The 20,630-nt window shown below is 37.6% G+C and overlaps 1 protein-coding gene across 1 annotated transcript; it reads right to left on the minus strand.

Annotated features, from left to right (window-relative positions):
* Positions 1–216: 216 nt before the first annotated feature.
* LOC141683885 (uncharacterized) lies at positions 217–8,059 on the minus strand. The gene is made up of 12 exons (XM_074488678.1): positions 7,902–8,059; positions 7,263–7,409; positions 6,960–7,142; positions 6,239–6,321; positions 5,959–6,157; positions 4,342–4,463; positions 3,836–3,902; positions 2,182–2,232; positions 1,767–1,819; positions 1,454–1,664; positions 841–1,011; positions 217–629 (listed from the first exon to the last, which is right to left on the minus strand). The coding sequence occupies exons 1-12, from the start codon at positions 7,956–7,958 to the stop codon at positions 561–563; spliced, it is 1,413 nt and encodes a 470-aa protein (XP_074344779.1). The 5' UTR covers positions 7,959–8,059; the 3' UTR covers positions 217–560.
* Positions 8,060–20,630: the final 12,571 nt, after the last annotated feature.

Consider the following 20,630-nt stretch of genomic DNA (forward strand, 5'->3'; position numbering starts at 1 on the left):
GTTCTTAGGATTTCAGACTTCCATCATTATTGAGACATAATTACTTATTAGAGATTTCAGCATTTATATTTTTGGTTTAGACATTTTGGAGATTTAATATTATTTAGAAGATTTTAGACTGTTTAATTATTGTTAGAAATATATTAGTGCTCTGTTTGCAGGTTTTGGATTTTAAGTAATATCTCCCTTCTATTTTAAGAACGGGGTGTTACAATAGCAGATAGAAACCTAGGGTGTATTACATACATGGGTACTAGTTGCTTACATATGGAACTTGAAAAATATTTACATAAAATTTATCAGCGTGGTTCACATTTTAGGCACCCCATGTCTTAAAATGTCCTTCTGTAATGGGGCACCTCTAATGTCTGTACAAATGTCCCGCATATGCCTAAGCAGCAACCAATGTAGTATCTATAATTTTCACATATCCTTCCTTTCAGACGCACCTCTTTACTTCTACTTCACTTCTTACAATGAGCATGCTTTCTTTTAAGCATTTTCTGCCACAATATTGTTGCAATGATTCGCTAGCTGCTTCGTTATCAAAAGCATGCACTTCAAAGCTGTGATGTATGTTTCTCTTTGAAGGGGCCAGAGTCTTGAAAAAGTTTAGTGACTAGCTCAACCTGTAAAAACATTCATTGACAGACTGACCATCTCTAAGCAGGAATATGTGTGGAATATATCAAAGAAGCGTCAAGCACGTTTGGTCAGTTCTCTCAAAGGTGAAAATGGACTGTTGTATAAGCCCTTGTGAACCATATATAACAGTTATCGTAGTCCCCAAATTAACTGCTGAAATCTCTTAAAGTTAAATTTTTTAAGTAATTCCATTACCTGTGCTGTTTCACGAGCCAAAAAGTCTCCAAGAACTCGTTTAAAACCTTCATCTAATATATAATGGCAGCTGTACGTTGTTACTGGAAGATAACCCCTCTGAATTTTGTGCTCACCTTGAGCTCCTGCTTCTACTTTGTCAAGATTAAGCTCAATAGCAGCTTCTATTGCCTGTGATAGAATTGTAAAGTAAATCAGGGCTTAGCAATAAACATCTATCATTTATAAGCAAAGAATGTCAATCTAAAAGACTAGTAATTCATAACAGAATCAGGCATTACCATCTATGTTCATAATTCTCAAATAATATCCTTGAAACAGTACTTTATCCTCATCAACACAGTTATCTTTTGAGGTGAAATAATAAAAAGCTCAGTGGTAAAAGATCATGCTAGAAAAATGAGAACGCCTTTTATTGTTTGTGAGATGCCAAAAATTCTCAAAGAGATGCATAGGAACATGAACACTACAGTCTAGTAAACAAGACATGAGCATCCAGTGTAAGTGGAACCCAGGCCATTACCTATTTTAGGATTTGACTTTTGATATCAAGGATAGCGTCATCAATCAGCTAAAAGTGCTAGACATTGCTTATGTTAAGAGGCTAACAGACCTGGTAATAACATGCTTCAAAATGCAAACTTGGATAGTACACATGTGGCAGACATCCCCATAATCGTCCAAATAAAGTATCTCCTCCAATAAGGTTTAGTGCTCCAGCAACAATTTCATCTCCTTCTTCAGCAACAATGAGTAGTACTTGATCTCCCATCTTTGAACCTATGCTGTGAAAGAACTCCCTAGTAAGATACGCGGTGCCCCACCTGTAGATTAACCAATAAAATACCTACTCAGTGCAACTGATTAGATTACCTTTTCGTTTTATTTATACAGCTATTAAAAGAAAAAGGAAGCATGCACCAAACTTGTTATCTGTTGTGTTCCTGTAGAACTTGTAGAATGTATCCCAGTGCTTAGCCTGCAAATGCATGAAAATAATGATATACAAGTGCTTCCAGTAATTATCTAATAAGAAGGAATCTCATATAAATTACGTTAAAATCACAACTAAATCTGCTTCACAAAGGAAGTCTGATTTAGAAAAGCCACTTTTAAAAACCTGCAACATACAACTCAAAACTTGCCAGTTAAGTGAAGAATATCGAAGTACTAAATCTACAGTTACATTTTCACAGAAAGAAGTACAAGAATCCACAACGCTAAATGTCAAAATAAAGTCCACTACTTAATTACTCTAAATTGCACATATACATAAAAGAAAATCAATTCTCATTTATGACTACGCAGAAAAAGGAAAAAAAAAAGGAAGCTCATTATTACCTTGATCTCATGACCTCTTAGGCGTTTCATAGTTAAATTTTGGGCAGGAATCTGCACAAAAAGGAAGTGTAATCACATAGCTACATATTCATATGGCTGAATCATATTCAAGTCATACCCTCTACCCTTATCATGATGTAGCTATGCAGAGTCAATGAAGACAGAAGGAAAGAAAGAAGACATCATTCATCTACATGACAAAGACCTCAATTCTCAGATCTTGAGACATGAACTGTTATATCAGTACATTAATTTTCTAATATCAGTACTCTTGGAAGTTGCACTTTAACCTATCTGAAGGTTTTCCAAGATATAAAAACTTCTATTACATTTATTATAGAGTTTCTTCAAAAAGAAGGGCAAAAAAAAGTCATATATCAATATAGGTGTGGTTCAAATTAGAACTATGTTCTGATATAGAACTTAGAACCAATGCAAGCATTAAATTTATACTTGATCAACAACTTCTATTGTTCTGCTGTAGTACACGGTACATGTCCATCTACTGCAGAACACCAATTTTTCTTATATATTATAAAATTTAATGTTCTTCTGCAGTACATGTTTTTTATAAATTACGTACTACTGTATAAAAAAAAATACTTTTTTAGCATGACTCAATATTTCTCTAATTTTTATAAAAAATATAAAAAACAATATCATGCAAAATATGTTATTAATAATGGGAAGTAGTATATTCTGCATAAGAACATAGATTAGTTCTAAGAGTTTAAATTATAACTGGTTTAGAACCTGACCCAATATATATAGGGTCAAAAGAGATTTATATCTATTGCTGTATCAGCTCATATGAGATTTCACCCTTATCTAAAAATGTTCAACTTTGACTATCTCTTGGTTAAATACTAGCTAGGAGCCTATGAGGCTCTATTTAACTAAGTTTCAGGAAAAATATACTACTATATTGAGAGATACGCAAGACAGGCCTACAAATTTGATATCATCCAGTGCATTGTTTCCAAGAATGAAAAGGATTATCTTCATGAATTTCCCCGAAGGTCATACCATATCACAACTTCACTTCATATCTTAAGTAAATTTTATAATCTCAAATGTTGTGTCACGAGACTAAACAAAAAATTTACACGTAGAACGCTATCTTAATGACACACACCCAAAAGGAAAAGTGTCACAACATATAGTGTAATGGTTGTACGAAATAGAGAAGCATAAAAAATCAAAAAGTACGAAAGAAGTATTGTTCAAATCTCATGGTTCCCTAAAGCACTTTCCTGATTTTGGACATCATAGTCGGTAAACATAGTTACGGAATATTCCATGATAAAATGATTTACTACTTTACATTTTAATAGTGCGGATACTGATTCAATACATGCACCAGTTTTGAGTTCTATGTGCAAACAACTATGCCCTTGTCCACTATTATATGTATTTCTCTGACCTGGTTATACAAGTGAAGAAATATACATCCATTGACAAAATACTAGATATTGTGCACAAGCCTCAAAATCTAATAATTTAAACCATCGTAGAATACTTTTCAAAGATCAATTTCTAAACCAAAACCAAGAAGCTTGGGATAATAAAGAGGTCAATAGCATCACATCCTTTATTTTTGAGGCTATTAAGAAGGAATTACATTTTAAACACGAGGATAGAGTGATAGACTAACCTTTTTACGCTCTTGACGTATATTTTTTCTTTTACTTTGCTTCATGTCCTTCAGAAAATCATCAAAGCTGTGCCATAAAAATAGGGGACGAAATACTTGTATATTACGACAAGTAAACACCGAAATTATATACATTTGCAATTAAACACAAGATTTTGATGTGCCTAAACATCATTTACTGATAAGCATATAGACTTGAATAATAATCTAATGAAACAATAATGACTTAAATATTCAGTATAAACTGAAGAAGACAGCTGCACAAAAACTTCAGGTACAGATAGATCATTTCGCTACAATATGGAAAATTACTAATAAAAATTACGGAGTCTGGTTGAATTAAGTAACACAATAAGTTCCTCCTTTAGTTAAGTTGATTTGTTTGTTTACTCCTCAAAAACAGACTTCGTATGCAGCGAGAGTGTAAGAGTTTGGGCTTCCTGCTAAAAAATGGAAAATACACTTACATTAGAAGATGACTTAATAGATCTACGCTCAACACTTACTTTCTATAGTTATGGTTTTTCCAGTGATACTGCATTCCAGTCCTTTGAAGAAAACCTTTGTCCTTCAGTCTGTGCCACTCATTTTCTGATGGAAAGGTAATGTGAAGCGAGGAAACTTGAAACTGTTAACACATATTTTACAATTAAAATCATGTTAACCTGTTAGAACAAGTTATTTAAGATATTAGATCCTGGAAATAAAGACAAAGTAACTTCTTTTTTGAAATAAGAAACAAAGTAAGTTTTAGAAACAATGAGTCACTTAACTTCTTTCCTATCATGTGATAAACATAAAATCTATAGAAACTGTTAAATATCAACAATAATGATGACATAAGCATGCATAGGTCATCAAGCTGACATCATAAAGTACTTGGTTCCTGTAGCAAGAGTAGCCAGAAAATTTCAATTTTTTCCATTTATTGACGCTCTTGCCTCAGTAGAAAATATATAACATCTACAGTTTCAGTTCTCTGCCTCTCGCATTCTCTCCTCTCTACTATGATCCTTCCTATATATTCTTAGTATTCTCATATAATCGAGATGGTATCCGTCATGACCCCAAATATGACCCAACAAAAGTATAATAAGGACAGAAATGACATTTCATCACCAGGGGTCAACATAACGGGTCAAGGGGTAAAAGAGTCGGATCAACTAAGGAAATATACACACAAAGGAGTGTGGGGGGTTGGAAGGAAGGCCTCAGATTAATTGTAATGTAAAATAATTTTAGGGTCTCTTTGGAGAGTTCCTGGCTTTCTTTCTTCGTTATTTTCATTCGTAAGTGAATAGGGAGTTGTTATCAGTCTGAACTTGCTAGTTCATCATTGTCAATTAGCTAGTTCATAACAGTAACATAGCAGGAGTAGAGAGCAGGAGATTTTCAGATCAAGCTTGCTGTTTTTCAAGGAAAACATTAGCTTCCCAGTTTATGGAATGACATATGCACATCCCTCCGGTGCTAACAGAGCACCTCCTCTGTTCAGAGAGGTTCAGTTATACTGAGTAATTGAAGGAGTCCGGTATCTCTGAAATATAATTAGTTCAAGGACTGATTGGGGGCCATCCACTGTGGTGCTGATTGCAGCACATCTTGTGATTGTTTGGCATAGCCTAAAATGTATCGAAGTTGAGTCCCAGTTTACCCATAATTCTCAGATAATTATCCTAAGATAGGTCAATTCTCAGATACTTGTAAGAGGAATTGAAAATAGGGGCAAGAAAATCCAAGGATTCAGGCCACAAATCTGTATCTATATAATAGATCTTTGGAACCCACGAATGATAGCTTAAGCAGATTAAGATGAACTCTCAATGTTTCTCTCAACATACCCAACATAAAGCATAAATTTACAGATTGTCTACTTGGTTGGTAAATTGAAAAATTAAGCAAAAAGACTCTCACAAAGAATTATAGCATACTGGAAATAAATTGACAACACAAATGTTGAAGATTGCTTGGCAATTAGATGAAAGTGATAAAACACATTTCCCGTACAATAATATAAGAAATGATTACCTTCTAATCTTTATTAAATATTTGGAATAGACTTAAACAATATTTATAGGTGCTAAAAAGATAGTTCAAGGGAAATAATTGGATATATCCAATACCTTGGCTGCTAAGTCCTTCAGTGCAGATACTAAAACATCAAATATTTGATCTTTATATGAATTGTCCCGAACCAAGATCCTTGGCCCAGTTACCGGTGTGAATGGTACGCAACATTGAAATTTCGGGTAGTACCTTGCACCATAACTGTAATAGGCGTCTGCCCAGGAATGATCAAAAACATACTCACCATAAGAGTGGCTGCAAAGTTGCAAAAAATTTAAGGTGAGCTAATTGTGAAGCATATGGAGAGATTTAAATCGGTGGATTTCAGGTGCAAACCTTTTAAGGTAAAGTGGAACTACACCTAATATCTTATTATGTGCATCCCGAGCAATGATGTGCTGCGGTATCCATCCTGTTTCCTGAAAATAAATACAGGTTCAACTGAATTAAAAAGATCAAGTACCAGAAAAAGCTTTCGGTCCAAGCAAGCTTCACGTGTTTTTTTTACTTCACCAAGAAACTTAGAACAAAAACCTATTATGCAAAATCAGATATCTACTACAAGTACTATTATGTGTCTAAATACTGAATCAAGTGCAAAATATATAACTCAGTTGACGTACTGAGAAACAATTCAAATTGACAGCTGCACATATAGAATGTCTCAAATTAGAGAGCATAATCTTCACGAAATCTTTCACAAAAGCTGTCACTGATTCGATTATGTTTTTTGCAAGTATATAAAGTTAGCCGTAATATTTAAGTAAAAGCTAGAAAATCCAAGCAAAGAGAAATATATCAAATGTAAAGGAAGCCAATTTATTTAAAAAAATTATCTTGCCTCCAGAAAATAAAAGCAAAACAATATGGATAATCATATCTATTAACACATTGTTTACAGCTATAAACGCGCCAAAGTTAGATGTAGCATAAAACGGAAAAATGAAAATTTCAAAAATATTTTGTGCTTTTCATGCAGCTATATATATTTTAGTTCAATTTCATGAGAAATAAAGATCAGTCAATAAAGCAAAGGAGGTACAAGGCCTTTGCTAACCTTTACGGATGAACCCGACTCCTCTAAGCTCAAAAGAAAATTATGTGTCAGAAAAGGATTAAATTTTTCGGGGCCTGTAGCATCAAGACTGCATGCATCCCAATCATCTGATGAAACCTCTGAAATTGAAGAAACTACTGAAACTGATACCTTTGTAATGCTTTCAGATTTTGTCGAGTCTCCCTAATATAAAAGAAATAGACTGTGCACTGTCAGCAACGAAACAAAACAACACCTAGTTTCTATAATTTGGCCAAGTAGCACACAAGCTACCACAAGTTTCCAAAATAAAATATATGATACCTCAGAGTATATCTGTGCCTGCATGAAATCGGGCAACGAAAGACTCATTTCAGAACGCGCCGCCTCCTTTTTTGGTCCCCAGAAAAGTGCCATTACTCTACCTTTCTTAACTGAATATCGAAAACACTGTCCACGCCTCGAATTTCCCTACCATCCCACAAAACAAAAATATTTTCATTAATTCTAAATGTTACTTCCATCCCATATCCTACAATTAACTAAAAAGCAAACAAATTTACCTTGGTGCATAACTATAAATCCCAACAGATATTTAGACGAAAAGTAAACACAATTTCACTATAGCAGCAATTCATCACCACAAGCTACAACAAACCCAAAAAACTTTCTAACAAAATATAATCAAGAAAATTACAAAGCCTCCACATTTGACACCAAAATTATCGAAAAGGAATAACCAATATAATCAAGAACCAAACTTCACAACAAATATACTCTGTGATGAAAAGAACACAGAAAATTATCACGACCCAGAACAATTATACACTCAAAAAACAAATTTTTGAAACTAAAAAAACCTATAAGGATTAAAAAGGGCAACTAAAATCATCAAAACCCAATATATAAATACAGTCAAAAGTTACTAAATATGTAATTTGTAATAAATAATCTGATGCTTACCAGACGAGGTTGATTGAAGCCCAAAAATGGAGAGACAGCAGCCATGGCCACTGCCATTCCCAAAGATTTAAGCTTCAGCTAAACTTCTCCAGAAATATAAAGATACACAATATCAGTTTTATTATATTAATTTTATGTTTTTTTATTTATTCTAGCACACCCACTCGAATCTTTTTGTTCTTACCTCAGCTCCTTTGCATCAGGGTACCTATTATGAAACTCCCGAATATATGTCTCTAAACATTTTTTTTGCCAAAAAAATTAAATATAATAAAATTTAATAAATAATTATTATGGTACGGTGAATTTGAATATAAAATTAAAGTTAGTTGACACCAACAACCAAATACCATCATAATAATAATTTAAATTAGTAACTTTTTAGATATTACTCCCTCCGTACCACTGAATTCTATACATACTTTTGCCTCATACTTGACACGCACTTTAAGGCTACTATAAAATATAGTTCTATAATTTTTTTTTAGAATTTTCTTTTTCTGTATAAAAGTTTAAACATTATATTTTTATTTAAAAGAAAAAAATATTTAAAATTATTTATGGAACCATGTTTTACGGGAGCCTTAAAATGCGTGCCGATCCCCCGTCCCCCAATGTAAACAACCCACCGGGACGGAGGGAGTAAAATATATGTAAATATTTTAAAATTATATTTGTTATTTCTAATATTAAAATAATTATTAAAAAATAAAAAAAAATAGTAAAATGGCATGCCGAATCATGAAAAGACATGACTGGATAATTGACGTCATGGCATGGACATCTTGACATGCCCGTGCCGTTGTGACATGCACACTACCTTGCATACACAGTCACACACACAATTACCGACAGAGTGACAGTATGTAGTATGTAAACAGTTCTTTGAGAATTTTTCATCAATTCAAAAAATGATCAAAATATCACTTTTTAAATATTTTTTTACCCAAAATACCCATCCTTAAATAAAGTGACCTAAATATTCACGTGATATTCAATTATTTATACGTCACATTCAATATTTTATCATTTAAACATGTATCATATTTTAAATTTTTAATATTTTATAGTTTAACAATTTCTCATTTGGGGTTTAAAAATATTTAAAAAATAAATAAAAATAATTTTAAAATTTTAAATGATAACAAAAGATCCACTTACAAGAGAGTATCATGCATCATACTCCACTACTCCACTGAAAAAGGAGTATCATCCTGATACTCCTATCTCAGTGGAGTATCACGTTGATACTCCACTGAAAATGAAGTATCTAGTGGGTATTTTAGGCAGTATAAAAATTTTGGTGGCTATTTTGGGCGATTGTTATTTAAAAATGGTTATTTAGGTTTTTAACCATACTGATAGGGAAGAAAAATAAGGTCTGGGTATGTAATTAATGTTGCATTAATTATATCATAATTGGGCCAACAGTTAGGCCCATTTGAGAAGGCCCAAAACCCTGAATATTAATTAATTTCGTCATTAATTAATAAGGGATAAGTCAGCTGATAAGATGAGTCCTACTGGAGAAATAAATCCTCGTAGATTGACCTCCAAAGAACCTGGTGGGATAAGAAATCAAATTCCTACTTCTTAGGACTCCAAAGTTCATTCTAATTCTGAGACTTGACCACCAAGTCTCCTAACCCAAGTCCAATTCAAGGACTCCCAACATCTATATAAGGGGCCTCACCCCACAAATTAGAACTACGTTTTTTGACTTGATCCTTGGCATACAGCAAAAAACGTAGGCATCTTGTAAGGCAGATCGAGTCACGAAACACAAGAGCAGTCAAATCGAGTCTCGAAGCTCACGTTCCCTAGTAATAAGTACAGCAATTCTTATACCTTAGTTTTTGATCCATAACATTTGGTGTCGTCTGTGGGAAGGCACAACAACAACCATGGCGAGAACATGGAGAGGAAGCAGCGCTTAGAAGGAGGAACACCAGCGGGAACAACCCAAACGATTTCATCAATCATGGAGGTACCTCCTCATTCAACCTATGTCGCCACCCAAGGAGGAGCCCAGGTAGAGGCAACTGAACCTCAACCTCAAGGGATGATTCCCCCGACTCCTCAAGGTACGAATCCTCAACTTCAACAACTACATACACTTGTGAATTCTCGACCCGTTGGGTATGAGTATTCAACTGTTGTGACCACTACCCCCTTATGGGATGCCCCTTTAACCCGAGATTGGAGGAAGTGGACATGCTGGACGGAGTGAAGGACGAGGGCGAACACCCCCTACATACAAGGTTTGGCTCCTATCCCAGAGGATCAGGAATTTTCTGGTCCTTACACTGAGAGGGACTCTGAATCTTCAGATGATGAAGTGGCCCCAAGAAGGAGACGTGCTGGGAAAGAGCCGATGGCTGAGGGTAACCAACGTCCTAGGAGCACCCGATGGGTCAATCCCCAAGAAGTGCAGGAGAGAATCAAGGCCCACGAGGCTGAGATTCAAAGGCTGAAGCGCTACTTGGAGGCGCATTAGGCTCCCAGACTCCCATTACTACCTAGGGGGAGAAATCCTCCTCCAATCATAGACCTGGATGGTCCGTCACAAAGAAGGGCTGTAGTCCCAAGAGCTGATCCAAGCAATCTTCTTCCCCTTGGAGATCCTGATGATCCTACTCCACCATTCACTGAAGAAATAATGAATGCCCATATCTCAAGGAAGTTCAAGATGCCCACTATCAAAGGCTATGATGGCACGGGAGATCCCGCTAATCATGTCAGGACGTTCTCTAATGCACTGTTGTTGCAGCCCGTGAATGACACTATTAAGTGTCAGGCCTTTCCTCAAACCCTGTCGGGTATGACTCAAAGATGGTATAGTCGTTTATCCCCGAACTCTATTGGGTCCTTTAGATAATTAAGTCAGGCTTTTATTAAGCAGTTCATCAGCGGGAGAGTGCATGGAAAAAGTTCAGCATCCCTCCTGAGCATTGTGCAGGGAGCGAAGGAATCCTTGAGAGACAACCTGAATCGTTTCACAAAGGAAGCTTTAAAAGTCCCAGGCCTTGATGACAAGGTAGCCATGATAGCATTGCAACAGGGAACTAGGGATGAATTATTCAAGATGTCATTGGCCAAGCGGCCCCCTGAAAGCATGTTGCAGCTCCAAGATAGGGCCGGGAAGTACATCAAAGTGGAGGAGAGCATGAGGAAGGCAGTAGTAAGTAACGAGCCCACTGGAGGCAAGAAGCGAAAAACTGATCTGGAATATATTACTAAGGACAAGTATCCCAGAACTGAGCAAAACCCTGATTCAACCCCAAAGAAGGGAGGACCTGGGCAAAAGTTCACTGAATACGCTAAGTTGAATGCTCCTTGAAGCCAGATCTTGATGGAAATCGAGAAAGATCAAGATATTCGTTGGCCTAAACCCTTGAAGGCTGATCCTGCCAAGCTAGACAAGAGTAAATATTGTAGATTTCACAAAGATGTTGGTCATGACACCGATGAGTGTAGGCAAGTAAAAGATGAAATAGAATTCCTCATTCGAAAAGGAATATTGAACAAGTACACAGGGGAAGGAAGAGACAGGAATAACAATGGGAGAAAGAACTTTGAAGATCATAAGATGGACCAAGACGATCAGGCACGGAACCCCAAGCCTAGGGGACCGGTTATAAATACAATCTTTGGAGGACCATGACCCCGAGGGCCTGTGATAAACACAATCTTTAGAGGACCAACTGCTGCTGGATTATCCAGGAACTCCAGGAAAACATATACTAGAGAGGTTATGCATATTGTTGGAGAAGCCCCGAAGAGGGTCAAGACAGGAGTAACAATGGCTTTTGATGATTCTGACCTAGAGGGTGTGAAATTTCCTCATGACGACCCGCTGGTCATAACACCGATAGTAGAAAATAGTCCGGTTAAGAGGGTCCTTGTGGATAATGGTGCTTTAGTGGATATCTTGCTCCATGACACATGTTTAAGGATGGGTTATAATGATTCTCAATTAACCCTGACTGATATGCCGATATATGAATTTGCAGGAGTGGAGTGCCCCGTGGAAGGGATAATCAAGTTGCCAACAACCATAGGACAGGAATCAAGGCAAGAAACACAGATGTTGGACTTTATGGTGGTGAAGGATAGTTCAACTTATAACGCTATCATGGGGAGAACATGGATACATGCCTTCAAGGTAGTCCCTTCTTCCTACCATTCAGTTATGAAGTTTCCCACCCGGAATGGGATTGGGGAAGATAGAGGAGATCAAAAAATGGCTAGAAGTTGTTATGTAGCCTCCCTGAGGGCAGATGGAGTTGGGGGGCAAGTTCTGCCTATTGAATATCTGGATATCCGAGAGAATGATGAGAAAAGAGGGAAGCCAGCAGAAGACTTGGTTATGATTCCTTTGTCTCCCGAGGATCCTGAGAAAGTGACTTTCGTTGGAGCAACACTAGATGAGCCCTTTAGAGGGAAGTTGGTGAAGTTTTTGCAAGAAAATAGTGATGTGTTTGCATGGTCGGCAGCTGATATGCCAGGTATAGACCCAGAACTGATTACTCACAAGTTGAATGTGGATCCAAATCGGAAGACAGTGAAGCAAAAGAAAAGAAGTTTTGCTCCAGAGAGGCAAGAAGCTATAAAACAGGAAGTAGAGAAGCTCTTAGAGGCTGGTTTCATCGAGAAGATACAATTTCCAGAATGATTAGCTAACCATGTGATTGTAAAAAAGGCCAATGGAAAATGGAGGATGTGTGTGGACTTCACTAACCTAAATGATGCATGCCCGAAGGATTGTTTCCCGTTGCCAATGATAGATACTTTGATAGATGCCACTGCTGGGCATGAGATGCTGAGCTTCATGGACGGATTTAGTGGATACAATCAAATCAAGATGCACAAGAATGACATCCCAAAGGTATCATTCATCACTGACTTTGGTGTTTATTGTTATCTTGTTATGGCATTTGGTCTCAAGAATGCAGGAGCCACTTATCAAAGGTTGGTAAATAAGATTCTTAAGGATCTTATTGGCAATACCATGGAAGTCTATGTCGATAACATGTTAGTCAAGAGTCTAGTAAAGACTGACCATATAACCCATTTGAGGGAAGCTTTTGAGGTCCTGAGATACCACAAGATGATGTTAAATCCTACAAAGTGTGCTTTCGGAGTAGGATCTGGAAATTTTTTGGGATTGATGATCTCCAAGAGAGGAATCGAGGCCAATCCCGACAAAATAAAGGCAATCCTGGACATGGAGCCACCAAAAACTATCAAAGATGTTCAAAAGCTCAGAGATAGAGGAAAGTTCAGGAAGTGTATACTTCCACATTCTGAAGACACGGAGCATTGATGTTAAGCTTGTAGCTCCTGTAGGTCTGGGGACGTCATGGATAGATCCCATTAATGCCCATATTCAAACCGGTTGGTTTCCAAATGATGTTACTGAAGCCCGAAGATTGGCTGTTCGAGCACTGAGATACTCCTTGATAAATGGAATTTTGTATAAAATATCTTATGTGGTTCCTTACATAAGATGTCTCAGGCCCGATGAGGCACGCTTGGCTCTTGAGGAAGTACATGAAGGAATCTGTGGGTAACACTTGGGGGCAGAGTACTAGCTCATAAGATAACCCATTTAGGCTTCTATTGGCCCGAGATGATGGCCGATGCTAAAGAGTATGTGAAGAAGTGTGACCGCTATCAAAAGCATGCACCTATCATTCGACAACCCCCCGAGATGCTGACCTCCATCAACTCTCCCATCCCCTTTGCTATGTGGGGAATGGATATACTTGGACCTTTCCCCATGGCCATGGCACAAAGGAAGTTCCTGATTGTAGCCATTGATTATTTTACTAAGTGTATTGAAGCCAAGCCTTTGGCCAAAATCACAACTAAGCAGGTTGCACAATTCCTGTGGGAAAATATCATGTGCCGGTATGGAATTCCCCGCATCCTAGTCACTGATAATGGAACACAGTTCAACAATGAGGAATTTAAGAAGTATTGTGAGGAGAATGAAATTGAATTATGATTGACCTCTGTGGCTCGCCCGCAAGCCAATGGGCAAGCGGAAGTAGCGAATCGAATAATCTTGGATGGACTAAAGAAGAGGATCGAGAAGTCGAGGAATAACTGGGTGGATGAAATACTCTCAATACTATGGGCCTATAGGGCTACCTGTAGAGTCACGACTGGAGCAACTCCCTTCATGTTAACATATGGGGCAGAAGCGGTTGTTCCTGTAGAGATATCACATTCCTCTCCCAGGATTCAAGCTTTCAATGCTGAAGAAAATGAGGTAGGGCAAAGGTTAGCCCTGGATCTTATTGAAGAAGTACGAGATGAGGCACATGCAAAGATAGTGGAATATCAGAAAAAAGCTTCATTCTACTACAACCTAAGGGTTAAGGAAAGGTTCTTCAAGTAGGGTGACTTAGTCCTGAGGAAAGTGGAAGCTTCTGGTGTAGGGCAGAAAGGGAAACTTGCCCCAAATTGGGAAGGGTCATACAAGGTCAAAAGTGTTCAAGGTAGAGGAACCTACAAGCTTGAGACTATGGATGGTTTTGAAGTCCCGAGAACTTGGCATGCACAAAAACTGAAGATTTACTATGTGTAAAGTGGTTGAGCACGATTCTCACCTATCAAGATGACAAGTAGGTTGAAAAGAACCTTGAAGCTTTGCATGGTTAGGATTTACATGTTTTAGTTTTATTTTGAAGTTTATTAAGACTTGTGTAAGAGATGAGTCCCAATAATTTGTGAAATTTAGAAAGTTTTCGAAATGTGTTTGAATTCCAGTGGCAAGACGAGTAAACTAAGTGCATGGAATGAAAGCAATAAAGTTTGATAAATAAAACTGGTTCAAATAAATAATACAAAGTCTGATAAGCAAAGTCTCAAAGACAAGATAAAATAAATAGGCCACGCAGGGCTAGAAAAGCTCTAAGAAGCAGAGGTGCCCTCAGCCTCCATATCATCATCTTCTCCGCTTTCGCTGGAAGTCTCAGTAGTCCCGGAGGAGGAAGAGCTATCATCTGCAGCAGGCCTAGAAGATGACTCGGGAGGAGGAAGAAGCGAGTCCTGAGGAATACGATCCGAGACAACCACTCGGATGCGGAACCTCTGTAGTAAAGCCTCGTCGTTAGGACAGACATAGTCCGCTGGGTTAATATCAAGGCAAGCCTCGTTCATGGTCCCAAGGGCCTTGGCACAGCCAGTCCTAAAAAACCCAAGGAATACCGAATCGTCCCTCACCCTCATGGACTGGGTAAACTCCTACGAGTCCAGGTAGTTGTCAATCACCTTGTCCTTCTTGGCCCTTAGCACAACCAGTTCAGCGTTGGACTCTCCGAGCTCCTCCTCCTTACGCTTCAACTTTCTCTCCAGAGCGGCGTACTTCATCTGCTGCTTCCTGAGGGCATTATCAGCTTTGTCCGAAGCCCTCTTCCAAGATTCAGCTTACCTCACAGTGCCTTGAAAGTAGGTGTTAGACTGAAATAAAATGATACACAGAAATATAAGGCAATTAAATGCTACAAGTAAAAAGATAGTAAAATTATAAGAAATAAGTCATACCGAGGCCAAGGACTGAGCTCCCATGAGCTTTATCCTCTCCAAGTCAGGAGTAGCTACCACATCGGTAAAGTCCTTAGGGGTTACGCCATGGTAAGACCAATTCCAGGCGTGCTTGGTGGATCCAACCACGGTATCCCCTCGGCAGAATCCCCATAGAGGCTGGAAAGCTCCAGTAGCAGCAAAGACAGGAGCAGCAACAGAAATAGGGGCACTGTGGGCTTCAGCTCCCTCAGCAGGAACCTCCACCATGGGCTCCTTATGCTTCCTTAAGAAGCTAGGCTCTGTAGCCTTTCCCCGAGTATCCAGTCCCACAAGGCGAGCTTTCTTCATCCTCGCAGTCTTCTCAACAAGAGGTACGCTGTCTTCGTTAATTTCCTTAGCAGCTGTAAAAGCAAGAGAAAAATAAGAATAAGTGGTGTCAATAATGCATGGAAATAAATGAAAACTAGAAGGGAAGAAAAATACCCTGTTGAGAAATTGAGGAGAGTCCCACGTGGATAAGGGAAAACTCCTCTAAAAGAGTCCAGCTGACAGTGGCACCATCATCCCGAGTAAGCTCATCATAAATGATAGTTTCCTCAAGGGTTAGGTGAATGGATTTGAGGCTACCATCGCTAACCTTCCTGAAGGAAGATCTGAAGAGAGTGCCCCAGTCTCCATTCTCCCACCTTAACCCGACAAAACTACTTCTCCAGTGTTGGTTATTATCGGGAATGGAGGCACTATTAAAAATATGCGTACATTTGGGCCTTTGTTTAATGTAGACCCAACCACAGATACTCGAAGAACTATTATAATACTGGAAGATTTTCCTAAAAACTGCTATTGATAAAGGAAAACCTACCTTAAGACAACAAAGCATGAAACATAAAATGTTCGTCCAGGCGTTTGGAGGAAGCTGACAGGGGTTAATTTGTAAATCTGCTAAGAGGTGAGGAATGAAAGGATGAAAAGGAAACCTAAGCCCAACATCAAGGGCATCTGTGTAAACAAAAAGAATGTCAGGTTTCCAGTGGCAAGTACGATCGCCACCGGCAACTGGAACTAGTCTAAGAGGGGGACAAAGATTATAATGTGCATTTAATTTATCGTAATCTATATTGTGCCATGTGTTGCAATGATCGAAAGAGTCAAGATGTGCAGTTGAGGGATATTCGTCCCCCTAGTATTAATCATATCTAACAAAGACATGTAAGAAGAGCGGATTTCGATATCCTTACCTTATTTTGAAGTAGAGGCAATCTTGGTCGCTCTCTCAGCACCTTTGTCTGCCATTAATGGAGGATGAGGAAGGCTTGGAAACTTGAAAAAAGGCCGGTGGCCGGAAAATCACTAGAGGAGGAGTGTTGAGAGGAGGGTAGAGAGTGTCTGAGAGGAAATGAGGAGTGAAATGAGAAGTGTGGAGAGTCACACTACCACCTCACTCTTATATAGGCACATGGAAGGCAAATTGGGCTTGGAAAAGCCCATTTGGACCCAATATCAAGAAGGTTCTGGAATAATCTACAGAGTTTTAGAAGAATCTTGATTTAAAATAAATGTTTGAGAACATTTTGGAAGTTTCCAGAAAAATCTAAAAACATAAGGAAAAACCTCAGAAATTCCAGAAGATTCTGGAAATTAGGCTTAGAAATGGAGGCCCAGCCCAAGAGTTATTGGGCCTGGGGGGTATGAAAAACCCAAGTCTTTGGATCTGAAAAAATAATCAAGCCCAGTTTAGGGCCCAAGTGTTTGAAAGGCCCAGCAAAAGGCCCAAGTTAGAAAATATAAACCAAAACGACTTTGGGCCCTGGAAATATAAAGCCCAGCATGATCCAACATAAAAAAAGAGAGAGGCCCATTAAAAGAAGCCCAGTAAAGGGTAGGCCCAAAAGAAATGCCCGGGAAATTAGGGACCCAAAATTTTTTTATTCGAAATAAAAATATATATGCAAAATTTTTGACCCAATTCGATCAGGATTCATATTATGTTTTTGGTCAAACGATTGAGGTCGAAAATGGCTTCGACCAGAGCTATAAAAAGGAGTTATTTCGGTCAGAAAAAAGTAAATCATGACCGAAAAGGACAGGATTTTAGTCGAATGAAAAAAGGGGGAAAAATCGTGACCGAAATGCGGTCAGGAATCCTAGTCGAACATTTCAGGTCGAAATGACCTTCGACCAGGTCTAGAAGGGGGAGTTAATTCGGTCAAAAAAACATCGATCCTGACCGAAATGGTTAGGATTCCTGATCGAATGAAAAAATAAGTAAATAAAATAATAATAAAATATATATATGAAAAATCCTGATCGAAATTCGATCAGGATCTTACTCGAATGCTTCTAGTCGAAAATGTTGCCGACCTGGGCAATATAAAGCATAATTCGACCAGGATCCTGGTAAAATAAGGATTCCTGGTCGAACAGTATATAAAAAAAAGGAAGAAAAAGAAGGAAAATCCTGAAAATTGCAGAAATTAATGGAAATTCTTTAAATATTTTCTGAAAGATATGAATATTTTCAGAAAATAAGGAATAAATCCAGAAATTAAAGGAAATTCCTTAAATATTTCTGGAAGATATTAATATTTTCAGAAAATAAGGAATAAATCCATAAGTTAAAGGAAATTCCTTAAATATTTTCTGGAAAATATGAATATTTTCTAGAAAATAAGGAATAAATCCAGGAGTTAAAGGAAATTCCTTAAATATTTTTTGGAAGATATGAATATTTTCAGAAAATAAGGAATAAATCCAGAAATTAAAGGAAATTCCTTAAATATTTTCTGGAAAATATGAATATTCTCAAAAAATGAGGAATAAATCCAGAGATTAAAGGAAAAATCTCAGAAATTAAGGGAAAATTCCTGAAAATTAAGAAAAAATCCCAGAATTAAGGGAAGGATTCCTCAAAATTAAGGAAAAATCCCAGAATTAAGGGAAGAATTCCTGAAAATTAAGGAAAAATCCCAGAATTCAGGGAAAATTCCTGGAAATTAAGATAATTCCTAAATAATAAGGATAAAAGCAAATCGTTGTAGATATGTAGGTCGCAAAAAAAAGATATCCTTTAAGGGAACGAATGAACTTAACTTCTGCAAAACCTAGTCATTGTTTCCCAAAAGTTGGGGGGCAAATGATAGGGAAGAAAATAAGGCATGGGTATGTAATTAATGTTGCATTAATCATATCAGAATTGGGCCAACAACTAGGCCCATTTGAGAAGGCCAAAAACCCTGAATATTAATTAACTTTGTAATTAATTAATAAGGGATAAGTCAGCTGATAAGATGAGTCCTAGTGGAGAAATAAATCCTTGTAGATTGACCTCCAAGGAACCTGGTGGGATAAGGAATCAGCTTCCTACTTCTTAGGACTCCAAAGTCCATTCTAATTCTGAGACTTGACCACCAAGTCTCCTAACCCAACTCCAAATTCAGGACTCCCAACATCTATATAAGGGGCCTCACCCCACAAATTAGAACTACATTTTTTGACTTGATCCTTGGCATACAGCAAGATACGTAGGCATCTTGTAAGGAAGATCGAGTCACTAAACACAAGAGTAGTTAAATCGAGCCTCGAAGCTCACGTTCCCTAGTAATAAATACAGAAATTATTATACCTTAGTTTTTGTTAGATATATTTGAGATGTCATGTCTAATCTGATTTGTGTTTAGTTTTGAGAACTTAACAACAGGACTTATCGGAACTTATTGGAAATCAGAACTTACTGAAGTCATAACTTAATATCAGAATTTAAGACGTCGGAAGATATATATCATGACTTAAGTGCGGGAAGACTTCAGATAAGGAATGCGGCTGATTTACAGGAGAAGATCTGGACTAAAACAAAAGAAGATATGCATGAAGAGTTAGAGGACTAGAAGACTTGTAGAAGATATCTGATTGATATATTTTAGGAGACAGAATTATATTCTATATCAATTAGAAGATATCTTATAACTGTGTACTATATAAACACAGCTTAGGGTTTACACTATATGTGTTATCATTCACGAGAACATTATTCATTATAACCTAGCAACTCTTAGTAATATTGTTCATCACTGAGAGAGAACAACAGTTCTATTGTAACAGAGTTTATTTGAATATACTTGATCTTTGTTACATACTTGTGTTGAAATCGATTTGATTGTATAAACACTATATTCAACCCCCTTCTATAATGTTGTGTGACCTAACAAGTGGTATCGGAGCTTCTCTGTTAACACACATACAGTAAAGATCCAAACAAACAATCATGTCTGAAGAAACACAAACTACAACTAAGCCCACCAAAACTTAAGAAACTCAAAACATTCAAATTCACAGTCGATATGAGACTATTAGGGTTCCCATACTAAGAGCTTCTGAGTATCCTATATGGAAAGTGAAGATGGCTATATTTCTGGATGCTACAGATCCAGGGTACCTTGACAGAATTAATGAAGGACCATATAAGCCTACCAAGCTCTCTGTTACAGTTGCTGATCAACCAGCAAAGACCATACCAAAGGAGAGAGGTGAATACATACCTGAAGATATCTCATCTATTGCCAAGGATGCAAGGGTAATGCATTTGCTGCATAGTGCAATTGATAATGTCATGCCAAACAGGGTAATTGGATGCAAGACTGCAAAGGAGATATGGGATGCTTCGGACACAAGATGCCAGGGAACTGATGCAATCAAAAAGAACAAGAGGACTATACTCACTCAAGAGTATGAGCACTTTGACTCAAAAGTTGATGAGTCATTAACTGATTTATATGACAGGTTTGTCAAACTCTTGAATGATCTGTCACTGGTGGATAAGGAATATGATCTTGAAAGGATCCAAGCAAGTCTGGGTCCTTAAAACTAACCAATAGTGGTCTTTGTGATTGTAGGGCAACAGAAAAAACATCATAGTTCTGGACAGTGGATGTTCATGACATATGACTACAAATAAAGCCCTGCTATCATATTTTGTGGAGAAAGCTGGCCCGAGAGTTTCTTATGGAGATGGCAACATGGGAAAAACTATGGGATATGACAATATCAATCTTGGGAATGTCGTCATTGAAATAGTAGCTCTTGTCTCAGGACTTAAACACAATCAGCTAAGTATGAGTCAAATCTGTGACAGAGGTTATCATGTGGATTTATTTGAAGAACACTATGAAGTTGTAAGTCATTCTACAGGCAAAGTGG

Source organism: Apium graveolens, chromosome 9 (assembly GCF_009905375.1).
Source record: "Apium graveolens cultivar Ventura chromosome 9, ASM990537v1, whole genome shotgun sequence".
Lineage (NCBI taxonomy): Eukaryota > Viridiplantae > Streptophyta > Magnoliopsida > Apiales > Apiaceae > Apium > Apium graveolens.